General features: G+C 40.7%; 1 protein-coding gene across 1 annotated transcript; it reads left to right on the forward strand.

Moving 5' to 3' along the window:
* The first annotated feature begins 11,701 nt into the window (after positions 1-11,701).
* On the forward strand, positions 11,702-12,985 carry LOC133814589 (uncharacterized). Its single transcript, XM_062247531.1, has one exon. It carries the CDS (start codon positions 11,702-11,704, stop codon positions 12,983-12,985), a length of 1,284 nt encoding a protein of 427 aa, XP_062103515.1.
* The last annotated feature ends 1,324 nt before the right edge of the window (positions 12,986-14,309 follow it).

A 14,309-nucleotide genomic window follows, 5' to 3' on the forward strand; every position in this document is an offset into this window, starting at 1 on the left:
CTTTTCAAGCTCTGTCTTCGAGTCCTTGAGTTCATCAACCATTTTAAGCTGGAGATCCCTCGACTCCTGGGCCAGAGACATGCTCGTATGCACCTCATTGGTCAGCTTATAATTAAGCTGTGTCGAGACGACGAGGGCCTGAAACACAAAGAGATTGAATTAGAACATAAACCAAGGCACATAAGCAATTAGAGGTAAGTTACGAAAATTACAGCGGCAGTAAGTTCAATACTCTTATCATAAAGAGTATTGCAGTCTCGGGCCTTATTCACAAACTCCCAGTGATCAGCGTCGAATCCTGAAAGACTTTGACTGTGACGCCCCACGTCACTATGGCTGCTTTCTGGAATGACGACTAGCCCTACAAACCAAGACAAGTCTTTCCAGCGTGCTTTTTCCTCACTCGTACACTTCCTAGGAAAACTTCCCAGGAGGTCACCCATACCTAGATTACTCCAGGCCAAGCACGCTTAACCATGGAGTTCTTAAGTGATGGGCTACCGAAAAGAAGATGCACCTTCCTGGTATAGGTAGTACCCATCAATCCATTTAAGCCCTCTTCAACTGTGTAGTCCCATACCTACACAGTCTTAGAATCATCACACTTGACCTTCCCCAGGCGGTGTGGGATTGCACAGCTTACCCGGTCTTTCCCCTTACGGATCATAGGATTCTGACTGTCACAATCACCCCCCCTCACGGGCCCGACGTCCCCGTCGGCCACACTTCCGGCTGGGTCAAGCGAGGGTCGAGGCATAGCGATCCTAGGAAAGATTAGAAGCTTCTTAACCGAAGGATTTACGGAAAACAACCCAATCAAAGGTAATCTAAGTTTGAAGTTTTTAAGCTTAGAATTGGACTTTGTGAATTGTTGAGTTTTTGGTTGGTTTGAGCTTCAGGTTTTGGTGGTTTTGGACCATTGGGCTGGTTTGGGAGGAAAATACAGGGGAAAGTTTTAGTTCGCGTGCTGCCATTTTGGCCATTCTGGGCTGGGCGCCGTGGCGCAGTTGTGGTGCGCCGCGGCCCTTGGTGTCTGGCAGGGGAGGCCCCTTCTGTCTGAAGGGCGCGCCGCGGCGCAGCAGGGGAGGGCCACGGCCCTTAAGGTCAATTTTTCCAAAAAGGTGTTTTTAGCATGGGGATTAAAACCTAAGGCCTCGGGATTGAACCTACTACCTGGTTGAGTAGTGTTTGAGGTCCCGGAGGTTAGGTTTTGGTTTGGGAACATTTTATTATTCATTTTATTGATGGAATCCCATAATTTGGTTATGACCAGGTAACCGCTAAAGGACCAAAAGGTCGATCGTTCTCAGGGTCACTCTTTTATTTGTTCTAGCTCGGAACCCGGAGGTAAGAGAACTGCACCCCAAGTGAGACATGCATGGATGTTTGTAAGGCATGTTGATTGTGTAATATGGACATGGATTGAACATGGAATGCTTAGCGTATATGTTGTTCACTTGTGCATAGCACTGACTTATTAGTCAGGTTTGGCAAAGGTGCTAGTATCAACTGTGAAGTTGTGACTGAATAGTCAGGTTCGGCGGTGGTACTGGGCACTGGTCACGTTGCACTGACTTATCAGTCAGAATTGGCAAAGGTGTTAGTATCAGCTGTGAAGCTGTGACTTATTAGTCAGGTTCGGCAGTGATACTGGACACTGGTCACATAGCGTTGACTCATTAGTCAGGACGGCTATAGCGTGGATCACGCAAGCCAACAGGGATTAGATCTAATCGACTATTAGCATTGAATGACTCAAAGAGCATTAATGCAAGACCGACCCCGAGGGTCAATGAATGAAATAAGTGCTTGGAGGCTAGTGGCTTATCTGGCAGCCACTCTCCCCCGCTAAGATTATGTGACGTTCACTCGCTTGTTGAAAAGCTTTACGTTCAGTGTGATTATAATGATAATCATTTGATAATGTTTATGAAAAGTATTATGTTTTCTTGCTGGGCTTCGGCTCATGGGTGCTATGTGGTGCAGGTAAAGGGAAAGAAAAGCTCACCTAGCCTTGAGTGGAGAGCTGATGTGGTGATGTGTACATATGCGGCCGCTTGACCACCACGGCCAAGGCGTTCTCAGAGGAACTAGGGAGTTTACCCTATTTTTGCCGCTTAGGTCGGTGGGATTGTAAATTTAAGACTGTAATGACCATTTTGTACTGAGAACCACTTGTGAACATTTTGTTTAGCTCTGCAAAGCAGTCTGTAATAAAAATCTCCATTTCCTTTTTATTGGTTTTATGCCTTAACCTGTTAATTACACTTAGAGCACGTTTTTGACCAAAGGACTCGGGTAGCGAGTCAAATTTCCGGTCCACCGTTCACCGTAACTGTTCTGGGGTAGCCAGGGCGTTACATTGACCCACCCGAGAAAGGATATCCGAGCCAATTACAGCTCCGTGGGCCCCAGCTGTACTATCAAGCACGAACTCATCAACATGAGGCCGGGCCGACGGTAGGAGTGACTTGGAGGTTGAGGGTTTCTTCGGGGGTTGGCCGAGTGTTAGAGGAATTGTGGCTGGAGGAAGCGTGGCAGGTGCGGTCGAGACAGATGCGTCGACCTGGGCATTCGGGTCCTCGGCTGTGCTCGCAGCAGTTGGAGCCGGTGGAGTCTTCTCGGTGCACTTGGGGATTTTAGAGGGTCGGTCTAACCTCCGCGAGCCTCTCGGGCGCTTACTCTTTTGAGCTCCCTCGCCACTGTAGAGCACGACGTCAAGGTCGGAGTCCATAGCACCTGCACAGTTGCAATCAAGGTTTAGCATGGTGCTAACAAACATAAAAGATATAAAAAAAAAAAGTGGAGAAAAACCTAACTAGAACTCTCCTCCGAGCTTGAGTTCGGAGACCATGAAATTCCCCCATCTTCAGAAGAGGTGGGGGGAGTACCTTCCCTATATGTGGACGTCAACCTCGAAAGGTCCCTATAGTCATTGGTCCCATATTGGACGACTATTCCATTCCATACCTCGTTTAGGCTATACATAGTATCGTATTGCCCGAGCCAGCTATCGAACCTATGAACCCGTTCATCTACCCAAGTCCACACATAAAAGTGGTTTCTATCATCTTCGCACAGAACTAGCCTATCGAGTTTGTGCTTTAACAGGGTGGGGGACCACATTTTCGAACTTAGGATGACTGTACCTTGATCATCCGAGCCCGAGCTCGAGGCTTCATCGTTGGCCTCGTTCCCTGATTGCGGGCTCCTTCGGCGAACTGGAGGTAGGGGCCTCACCTCTCTCCTCGGGGGGAGGATGCCTGTTGGCAGGGGCACGAGCTCCCAGCGGTCGTATTTTTTGTTGGACCAGTCCGAGGTGGACTGGCCATTTCCCAAGAGCCCACAAGCTCGAAGTTTACCTTCATGCAAAAGGTACGAGAGCGATCTCCTTCCATAAGGGAGTTGGAGCAAGGTCTCCCTACGCTCCTTCATCTCGTCAGAAGGAGTGGGACGATGATAATTGGCTGGAAAATAAGATACAATTCAACTAAGTACAAGCCTATAGACAAAAGTTCGAGCACAGAGATAAAGGAGGTCGGGGTACTTACGAATCCGTCTGAATGAATAAAATCGAGACGGAGATAGGCCATCCGTCCAGAAGAAGGCCTTCTTAAAATCAGGAGGATGGTTGGGAAGGTCCTCGAACATCTTTTTCTCCTTCAGGTAGCTTGAAAGGTAATAGAAGCCGTCTCCTCCCCGAGCTCGGGAGGGATTACTTTTCAAACAGAAGAGATATAGGATCTCCTCTGGCGTCGGTCCTTCCCACTTCATCTCGTGGTATATCGACCTCAGGGCAGACAGAACCCTGTATGAATTAGTGTTGAGATGGAATGGAGCCAGCCCAACGAAGTCCATGAAGTCCTTGAAGAAAGACTTCAAAGGCAGTATCGCTCCTGCTTTCATATGCTCCTGGCTCCAAGCCGCATACCTCAGCTTGTTATCAGGATTTCCATCTCCTGGAGCGTGGCAGCTTCGCTCGTGGGAAGTAGGGGCTCGACACCTTAACGAGCCTGACAATCTTATACCGTGAAAGGCCAAGATGTCGTTTATCTAACCTAGTGAGGTAACCGAGCTCCAATAATGCTCGGCCTCAAAAAATTCCCTTCTCGGCTGCGAGGTAGAGGGCTCCCCCATCAGTGAGAATTGAAGATCTCCCGGGTTGTACGCGATTGTCACTTTTAACCTAGGATCAAGGGGGATCGGTCTGGGCCCTGAATCAGATTTCGGATAAAGAGCCTCTCGAAGGATTCTTCTCTTCTTTTCTATGACCTCGATGATTTGACGGTGATAATGAGCTCGGGTTTCTTCTTGCTCTCAAGCTAGCTCGTGTTCACGAATTAGGCGCTGGTTCCGGGCAAACAACGATTATGGGCTCGGAGTTTTTGGCGAATACGGGATGGCAACCAGCGACCCCCACCGTCTTTCCAGATTCTGTGACATCTAGCGAGAAAGAAAAAATGGTGAGGGCCATGGATGCAGGGAATCAAGAATAGCGAGCTTGGTGAAACAAGCTCGGAAGTGCTTGGGTACGAGACGAGCTCGATCCTGGAAACCCGATTAAGGGTCGCGACGTGTATTCCATGAAAAAAGAGGAGGGAAGTGAGTCTAATTTTTTAGAATCCCGAAATATCAGGGAAAAAGGTGGCGGTTGTTCAAAAATGGTATTCTTGGGTATCGTGCATTCTTTAAAACCAAGATTTTGTACCCGATATCTTGGTGTGCAAGATACGTCTTTTAAATTTTGAAAACCCAGAAAAAAAAGACCAAGTTTGGGTTTTTTCTACATATAAAATGGATTTACAACCAGTAATGGGAAAACCTAAACCTAAATACCTATTGGTCAAAGCGTCCTAGTATGTCAAAACTACAAGATGAACCAGTGCATTCCCAAGAACTAAAAAACAGCAAAGCCAGAAACTGATAAATATATATATAAGATACTTACGCAATGAAGATGACGATTGCAGAGAAATCGTTGATTGAAGAAGAGGCTGCAAGTATAATCCAACGGTCTTGAGCAAGCTGGCAGTCTTTTGCTTCTTTGGCTGGGAAAACATGCAAAAGCAAGAAGCTTTCTGGGATAGCCTCTGGTTTTTCCTTTCTCTTTTCTTTTTTCCTCTGATGAACGTAAAAGTAAAATGAGGAAGATGGCTAAGGCCTTATATATAGACAATCAGAGGTGGAAAAAAGGGATTAATCCGAGCCATTGGTCATGATTCTTATCAAATCTGACGGTCAGGGACAAATGACAAGATGGCGCCGAAAAGGTGGCAGGCGAACGATCGTGGGCAGGTTTCCAAGGTACTCAAGTACCTTGAGTAAGCAATACCCAACTGGCACATGTCCATACTCGAACATGTGTGACGGTGCAGTTCCCGATGAAAGTAGTTCAAAAGTTTCCTTCTCATAGGATTCGAACAAATACTTTTGAGGGGGCAAAATGTTACACCCAGATTTCAAGCCTTGAGAATTGTGATCTCGAAAGCTGGATTTGTCAGGTGTGAGCTCGCAATATCTAGAGTACGTGTTCGCAACCTAGGCGTCGAACCTACAAAGCAGGTGGCAACCTCGAAGATGGGTAGCCTCAAAGTCCTTACAAGCTTGAAAGACAGACATCGGAATACGTCTATTCTCGGGTGGCCTCGGATCAAAATTTCCGAGCCTAACATAAGTATGAGCTCGAAACTATTTGTTCTTGGAGAAAATAATACAACTCGAAAGTCACTCAGAGACCTGGGCTGGTACGATGCTGACGATGTTGATTGCTGACTTTGAACATCTTATTGAGTCACTTGGAGAGATGCAGTCTACATTTATTGTTGTAACTTCCCTATAATAAAGGGATATTTATTAGTTAGTTATACGCCCCCTGGTCTTCAGGGGAAGTTTCCTTGTATATAGGAGTTACAGGCTTTTAAAGTCATTAAATTTATTAATGTAAAAGATAACTTCCCAGAAGCGTGTGGGATAGTATCCTGAGACTTCCTCTATAAAAATAGAAGTCCTGTACCTTTGTAAAGGACCGCATTTTTGTGATCTTGAGAGAAACTCTGGAGAATTCATCTCTGAAGAATTTCTAGGAATTTCCTAAGTTCTAATAACAAAGACTCGTGGACTAGGCAGAGTTAACTGCTGAACCACGTAAAAATCCTCCTTGTTTTATTGTATTTTTCTAGCCATAACTATTTATTGTTTACGTGCTCTATATTTACTGTTGAAAAAAAACGGCGTCAACAGTTCTCAAAGGAGTGATCAAAGAACTAGGGTTCTCTGAGTTTCACAGGCCTGAGAGAGATGAATAATACAATCGTCAGATAATAGCTGTAATTCTCTTGTAAGTATAAACTTAAATCAGCCAAAAGTCCCTTCCTTGAGCTATTTCTCTCTATTTATAGGCTCAAGGAGGATTACACGAATTAGTTACAGATATTCTTTCCTAAATAATCGGATCATCGTGGATCATGGGAGACAATCTCGGATATGATTACAATTGTACACAATTATCTCTAAATATATGGAGCATACGACCAGGCTGGTCGTATATAAAATCCGAATGTTACGTCAGGGGAATCTCACTGGTCGATGGTCGAACAAACCTTCAGCCAGGTGTCAGCCACGTGTTAAAAACGTCTGCCACGTCACCCATGTCTGCTTTTTGGATAACAGTTACATCGGACAGGACCGATATTGACAGTTGATAAGATAAGTAAACATACTGTTATTATCTATTCTAGTCATATCATATAGTTAACCATAGGTCAATTCAATCTCAATTCTGAGTGGTTAGTATTCTAACTGATTGTATTATTTGAGTTATTTGACTTGTTCGTTACCAGCTTACCCTACAGACTAGCCCATACTTACATCTTGGGAACTCGGTAGTATAATTGAGTGGGAGTGTTAATCATAGATATGAACATCTATAACTTCTGATGAAGAAGTGAAACAATTGTTTCCTTTTAGTTTGGTTCAAGGTGTTAAATGATAGAGATCTCATTTCAGTAATTAAATTAGTTTACTGAAATATCATTTATAAGGAACTAAATGTTTTAAGGATAAAATATAATGAGGGGTAAAACGGTATTTTAGTCCTATCTCGTTGTAGACCGTCTATAGAGGATTGAGTGACAATTATGGTTGTAACAATGGATAATTAATAGCGTATCTATATTTGTTATAGAGTGTTTTATGAATTCAAGAGTGCGATTCCGAGTCTATAGTGGAGTCACGAGGAATTAATAAGTTAGTAAATTTATTTGTTAAATTTATGATAACTTATTGGAGCTTGATTTCATAGGCCCATGGTCCCCATTGTACCTTGGATAAAATCATCTAGATAGTCTCAATTAATTGATTTAATTATTAATTAGAATTATCAAAGTTGACCAGGTCAATTTTGGATAGTTTCACAGAGTTGTGTAATTTTGAGAAGAAAAGAGAAATTATGGCAGATTTATTAATTAAGATAAATTGGTATCTAAATGAATAAATAAGTTTAAGTCAAGGCTCAAATTATAAATAATTAATTTGATAAATGATTATTTAATTAATTAAATCAATAGAAAATAATACATGCCTTGTTTTTAAGCCCAATGGGCTTATAATCAAATGAGAAATTTCACGGGCCTAAAGCCCATGATAATTTCGACCTAGGGCTTTAAAATGGCTATTATTTTATTGATTTTTTAATTAAATTAAATGGCCTAATTGAGTCTATAAAATGAGTGCTTAGAGAGAAGTCATCAGTGAAGATTTCTGAGACGACAAATAAGTTTAATCACTGGTTTTCTGATAGTTTTAGATTCTCTCTAAACACAAGTCATTTTCTAAGCCTCTTTGATTATTTTATCTTCTTCTTCTTTGTATCTATCTCATGTGTTGAGAATTGCCCACACTAGTGTAGGTGATTCTAAGGATACATTGGATGGCTGTAAAGAAAATAGAAGAACGATTCAGTTTCTTGATAATACTCTGCGACAAAGAGGATACAAGAGTTAGAGAAATTGAAGGAATGACTCTTTAATTCCATTGCGTATACTGTAAGTATTCTAATCATTGTTTCTCTTTGAATTCAATTTTAGAAACATGTTTTAGGCTATCTCGTATTAATTTGTTTAATATTATATATACATGAAAATAAATAAATATCATGTATAAACTAATCCAACAAGAATATCTTCCCGAAATATGTAGGAACGAATTCTACAACCTTCTCTATAAATAGAGAAGGAATCACCACTTGTAAGGGACCGATTTTATGATTTCTGATTTCTGGAGAGAAAGCTCTGGGTAATTCATCTCTGAAGAATTTCTAGAAAACTCTAAATCTTAATAATACAGACTTGTGGACTGGGCAGAATTAACTGCTGAACCACGTAAAAATTCTCTTGTTCCTCTTCATCATTCATTCGCTTCATTGTTTAATTGCTCTACAATTTAAGTTAATGAAAAACGGCGTCAACACAGAGATTGATGTGAAGCACGAAAACTTCTTTTTAGAATCTGTATATATATACATATACATATATATATATTTAAAGGATAGCTTCAAGGAGATTATGTGGCACTCTAAAATCTCTTCAAATCAAACTTTCTATTTTCTCCTTTATTCTAATTTTTTATTCATTTTCTATTTTCTAAAATATCTTAACAATTAAAAATATCAATATATACACATATTAATTTGATTAAAAATTTATTTAGCTTAAATATCTGTTACACCCAGATTTCGAGACCTGAGGTTGTGACCTCGAAAGCTGGATTCGTCAGGTGTGAGCTCGCGATAGCTAAAATACATATTCGTAATCTAGACGCCAAACCCTCGAAGAAGCTGACAACCTCGAAGATAGGTAGCCTCGAAGGCCTTATAAGCTCGAAAGATGGAACATCAGAGTATATCCATTGTCGGGTAGCCTCAGATTAAGTGGCCCGAGCTTGGCATGGATGTGAGCCCGAAATAAGGCGACCTCGGTGGTATTTACCCACTCCTAGCTGGTCCTGGGGAAAGTTATACAGCTCATAATTTACTCAGAGACCTAGACTGGGATGATGTTGATTGCTGACCTTGAACGGCTTAGTGAGTCACCTGAGGAGACGCAGTCCATGCGTTCAAGAGATATTTATTGTTGTAACTTCCCTACAAAAAAGGGATATTAACTAGTCGGTTATACGCCCCTGGTCTTCAGGGGACGTTTCCTTGTATATAGGAGTTACAAACCATAAAGTAATTAAATTTATTAATTTACATAATAACTTCCCGAAACGTGTGGGATTGGATTCTGAGATCTCCTCTATAAATAGAGGTGTCATGTACCTTTGTAAAGGACTGAAATTTTGTGATCTTGAGAGAATTTCTGGAGAATTCATCCCTGAAGAATTTCCAGAAATTTCCTAAGTCCTAATAAAAAAGATTCGTGGACTAAGCAGAGTTTACTGCTGAACCACGTAAAAAACTCTCATTGTTTTATTATATTATTCTTCTTTGCCAGAGTTTTTACTGTTTACGTGCTCTACATTTTAAGTTGACGAAAAACGGCGTCAACAATATCTTAATTACTTAATCATTGAAAAATACTAAAAAAAATTAATTAAAAATTAAGTAATAGTTTTCGGTTCTCTATATATCTATTTTTATTATTATATTATAATTGTTTTTTTATTCAAAAGTGAATAGTTTTACAACATATTATAATTATTATCATAAATATTAATAATTGTATTTTTTTTCTCATTTGATATTTTATTAAGCTTGTGACAATACGACAATATTAATGGTATTCTTTGGATTTGTGATTTGTTTTCACTATAGTAAATAAATGTATTATAGATTGTAATTTTAGTGCACATTCTCGCAACAACAAAAGATGCGGAGGCTGATGTGAAGCATGAAAAATTATTTTTAGAATATATTTATAAATATATATATATATATAAATGAGAGCTTTAAGGAGATTATGTGCACTCTAAAATCTCTTCATATAACTCTTTCTATTTTTTCATTTAATCTAATTTTTTTATTCATTTTCTATATTCTAAAATATCTTAACAATTAAAAAAATCAATATATATACAAATTAATTTAATTTAAATTTTATTTAGCTTAAATATCTTAACTACCTAATCACTGAAAAATACTAAAAAAATTAATTAAAAATTACGTAATAGTTTTTGGTTCTCTATATATCTATTTTTCTTATTATATTATAATTATATTTTTTATTCAAAAGTAAATAGTTTTACAAAAAATAACTTGAATACAGAGGAAGCTGAAGAGGTCGGGTTGCTCCCTTCCATGGCGAAGAGGAAGAAGTCGATTCGTAAGCCTGATATTTTACCAGAGGATCGATCTGAACAGGTTCTGCAAGAGGTGCAACAGAAGAAAGTGAGTGGATTGGAAGGAGATGTTGTGGCCGACATAGAGCAGAGTTCGCATTTGGGAGATAGGCCTGGGCTGGATGTAAGCAGGATGTTACGATGGCTCAACAGGGTAAGGGCTCTCAGCCGAATGAGGGAATGGATGATGGTATGGACACGGAGGTGCCCAATGTTGCTTGGGCGGACAGGTGCGAAGATGGTGATAGGGGCATGGAAGGGGATTTCTAGTCGGATTCACAGCTTCATTGGCAGCAATTCCGAACGAGTAAGCTCTCTTTTTCTGAACCAAAGCTGGAATACACTGAACCTATCTTTAGAAATGGACAGAAGCTGGCTCAAGTGGATGCTGAAGAGGTGAGGATTCAGTCTGAAAATTGGAGCTCTGCAGTGGTTTGTATGGTTCTTGGAGCAAATCCTCCAATGGTTGTGTTTGAGGGTTTCATAAAAAGGGTTTGGGGTTATCTAGGGATAGCTCAGATTTCTAGAATGACTTTGGGGCTTACTTTGGTGAAATTCAATGACGAAGCAACAAGAGACCATGTCCTTGAGAATGGAGTTCTTCAATTCGATAGGAAACCCGTCATAGTGAGGCCATGGACAGCTGATCTTAGTGCGATTCGCATGGTTTGTTCGGTTCCGTTGTGGATTCGTCTTCATGATCTAGGGCTACAATATTGGGGGAGTAAGTGTCTCAGTGCATTGGTTAGTACGATTGGCAAACCTCTTCTAGTGGATAAATTTACTAAGGAGTGCTCTCGTGTTCAGTTTGCGAGGGTGTTAGTAGAGATGGAAATCACAGATAATCCTCCGCATAGTTTCCAGTTTATCAATGAACATGGTCAAGTGGTTGAACAAGGAATAGACTATGAGTGGTTGCCTACTAAGTGTAAGAGCTGCTCTGGTTTTGGGCATACTATGGCAGAGTGTCGGAAGGACCATAAGGCAGTTTGGGTGGAAAAAGTTACTCATCCTACTGATGAGAAACATTTTGAAAGAACAGAAAGTTCAGAGGGAGCTAAGGTAGGGGTTCCGAGCAAGAAAGAGGATGGGTCTTAATCTAATGAAGAAGCAGAAGCAGGTGAAGGTGACGTGTCTCTTTCAGAGGAGACTAATTCTGGGCTGGCTGTAGAGCGGAACAAGGAAGTGCAATGGCTTACACCCAGGCGGGTTAGTTCTCAGAGACAGGGTTACACTACTGGTGCCAATAAAATGGTTGGGTTGGCTCAAACACAAGGAAATCATTTTGGTATTTTGCAGGAACATGAAAGGGGTAGTAAGGTTGGGAATATTGCTACTGGTTCATCTAATGGATAATTGTCCTATAATGAGTTGGAATATAAGGGGGCTGAACAGGATGAATAAACAAATTTCAGTCCAAGAACTGTTTAGGAAGAATAAGATTGGTATTGGTGGTTTAATGGAAACTAAATTGTGTGGTAATAAAATTGATGAGTTCATGGAAAATAAATTTCCTAATTGGGACTATTTCACTAGCCCAAGCACAGAAGGAAGGCTGTTAATTCTTTGGCGGAAGGGGATAGCTAATTTGAGCATCTTGGAAGACTCTCCTCAATTGGTTCACTGCCAAGTCAAGTTGGTCGGTCACAAGAATAGTTTCTATATCACGTTTGTTTATGGTTTCCACTCAGTTGATACTAGGAGGAGCCTATGGCGTGATCTATCTCGTATATCACTTTCTGTCAATGCGTGGATGGTCATTGGGGATTTTAACGCTCCATTTTCAGTTGATGATAGGTCTAGTGGTTGCTCTATAGCAAGCTCTGAATTGGTTGATACTATTGGGTGGAAAACTATTGCTAAAGTTGAAGCAATCAAGAGTATGGGTTCTTATTTCACCTGGACAAATAACCAAGAAGGTTTAGCAAGGATCTATTCCAAAATAGACCATGCTCTTATAAATGAAGAATGGCTGGACATATTTCCTCAAAGTTTGGCTGTTTTTCAATGGGAGGTGGTGTCGGATCATTGTTCCTGTGTTGTTTCTAATATCCCTTTGAAGTCTATGGGAACTAAACTTTTCAGATTTTATAACTTTTGGTCCAGTCACCCTGACTTTAATCAGTTAGTGTTGAAGAGCTGGAGAGCCCCTGTGCAAGCTTCTGGTTTGAGGGCAATATTTACTAGGCTGGTTCGTTTGAAGCATCAACTTAAGAAGCTTAACAGGGACTGGTTTGGGGATGTAGGATCAGACTATCAATTGGCTATGGAAGCTCTTCAAACTGCCCAACTTCATGCTCAAGAGAAGCCTCTAGACATTCAGTTGCAAGAGGTAGTCAAGGAGAAGGCATCTGAATTTCACTATCACGAACAAATTTATCATAGTTTCCTAGTCCAGCAAAGTAAGATCAATTGGATTAGGAAGGGTGATGTGAACTCCTCTTTCTTTCATGCATTCCTGAAGAAGCGGAAAGCTGAGAATTCTATTGTTTCATATATTAATGAAAATGGGTTATTGATAGATGATTTCAAGGAGGTGATTAGCCATTTTGTTGAGCATTTTAAGCATCATTTGGGCAGTTCTAGTTCGGCTACAGGGTTAGTAGATCAGAGATGTGTTGCATTAGGCTCGAAACTCTCAGTGGAGTAGCAACTTTATCTATTAAAACCGTTCTCTGCAAAGGAAATAAAAGCTGCGTTGTTTAGTATTCCTAATACTAAATCGCCTAGTCCCGATGGCTATGGTTCTGGTTTTTTCAAATCTATGTGGAAGGATATTGGTCAGGATATTTTCTTAGCAATCATTCATGGTTTCTCTACAGGCCATTTTCCTAAAGAGCTGCATGAAACAACTTTATCCTTAATTCCTAAAGTTGCAAATCCAGCTAGGGCCTCCGATTACAGACCTATTGCTTGTTGCTCGACTCTATATAAGGTCATGGCTAAGTTGTTATGTTCCCGATTGGTAGTGGTTCTTCCTTATCTCATTCAATCGAATCAAGGTGCTTTTGTTCGGGGTAGATCTATAGCTCACAATATCATGATTCTTCAAGACTTAATTAAGAATTATGGTAGAGCGATTACCTCTCCTTGGTGTGCGATCAAAATTGACCTTAGCAAGGCGTATGATACGGTTGATTGGCATTTTTTGGAAAACTTATTGAAGGCCTTATGTTTTCCTTCAAAGTTTATTAGTTGGGTCATGAAGTGTATCAGGAGTACTTCTTATTCTCTACTGATTAATGGTCGGGTCCAGTGCATTTTCAAGGTGGGTAAAGGTCTGCGGCAAGGGGACCCAATGCCCCCTCTTCTCTTTGTTCTCATTATGGAGTACATGACCATAAGCTTAAAATTTGATGCCAGGTCCTCTACATTTCAGTTTCACCCTATGTGTAAGAGCTTGAATCTCATAAATTTATGTTTCGCAAATGATGTTATCCTGTTTTGTAAGGGCTCAATTGCGGCTGTGACTGTTCTTAAAGACTGTCTAAGGAAGTTTAATGAAGTATCTGGGTTGTCTATTAATTCTAAGAAGTCCCAAGTTTATTTTGGAGGGGTTATAGCTGCGGATAGGAATGAGATTTTACAGGTTCTGCAACTTCTAGCTGGGTCTTTCCCTTTGCATTATCTTGGAGTGTCGTTGAGGCCTACTAAATGGAAGCATATGGACTGTGAAATCATTATCCAAAAGATGAGAACAAAGTTGTTTTCCTGGTCAAGTAAGCATTTATCTTATGCAGATCGATTACTTCTCATTCAATCTGTCCTGTTTGGTCTGAGAAATTTCTGGATGTCTGTTTTCACTTTACCCCAAAGTATCATTAAGGAAGTTGAGAAGTTGTGCAGACAGTTTCTTTGGGGGGCCTCGGGAACTCGGAGTAAGTTTCATTTAGCATCTTGGCATCAAGTTTGCTTGCCTAAAGCATACGGTGGTCTTGGTCTAAGGGATGGAGCTAGCTGGAATATGGCTCTTC

Source organism: Humulus lupulus, chromosome 2 (assembly GCF_963169125.1).
Source record: "Humulus lupulus chromosome 2, drHumLupu1.1, whole genome shotgun sequence".
NCBI lineage: Eukaryota > Viridiplantae > Streptophyta > Magnoliopsida > Rosales > Cannabaceae > Humulus > Humulus lupulus.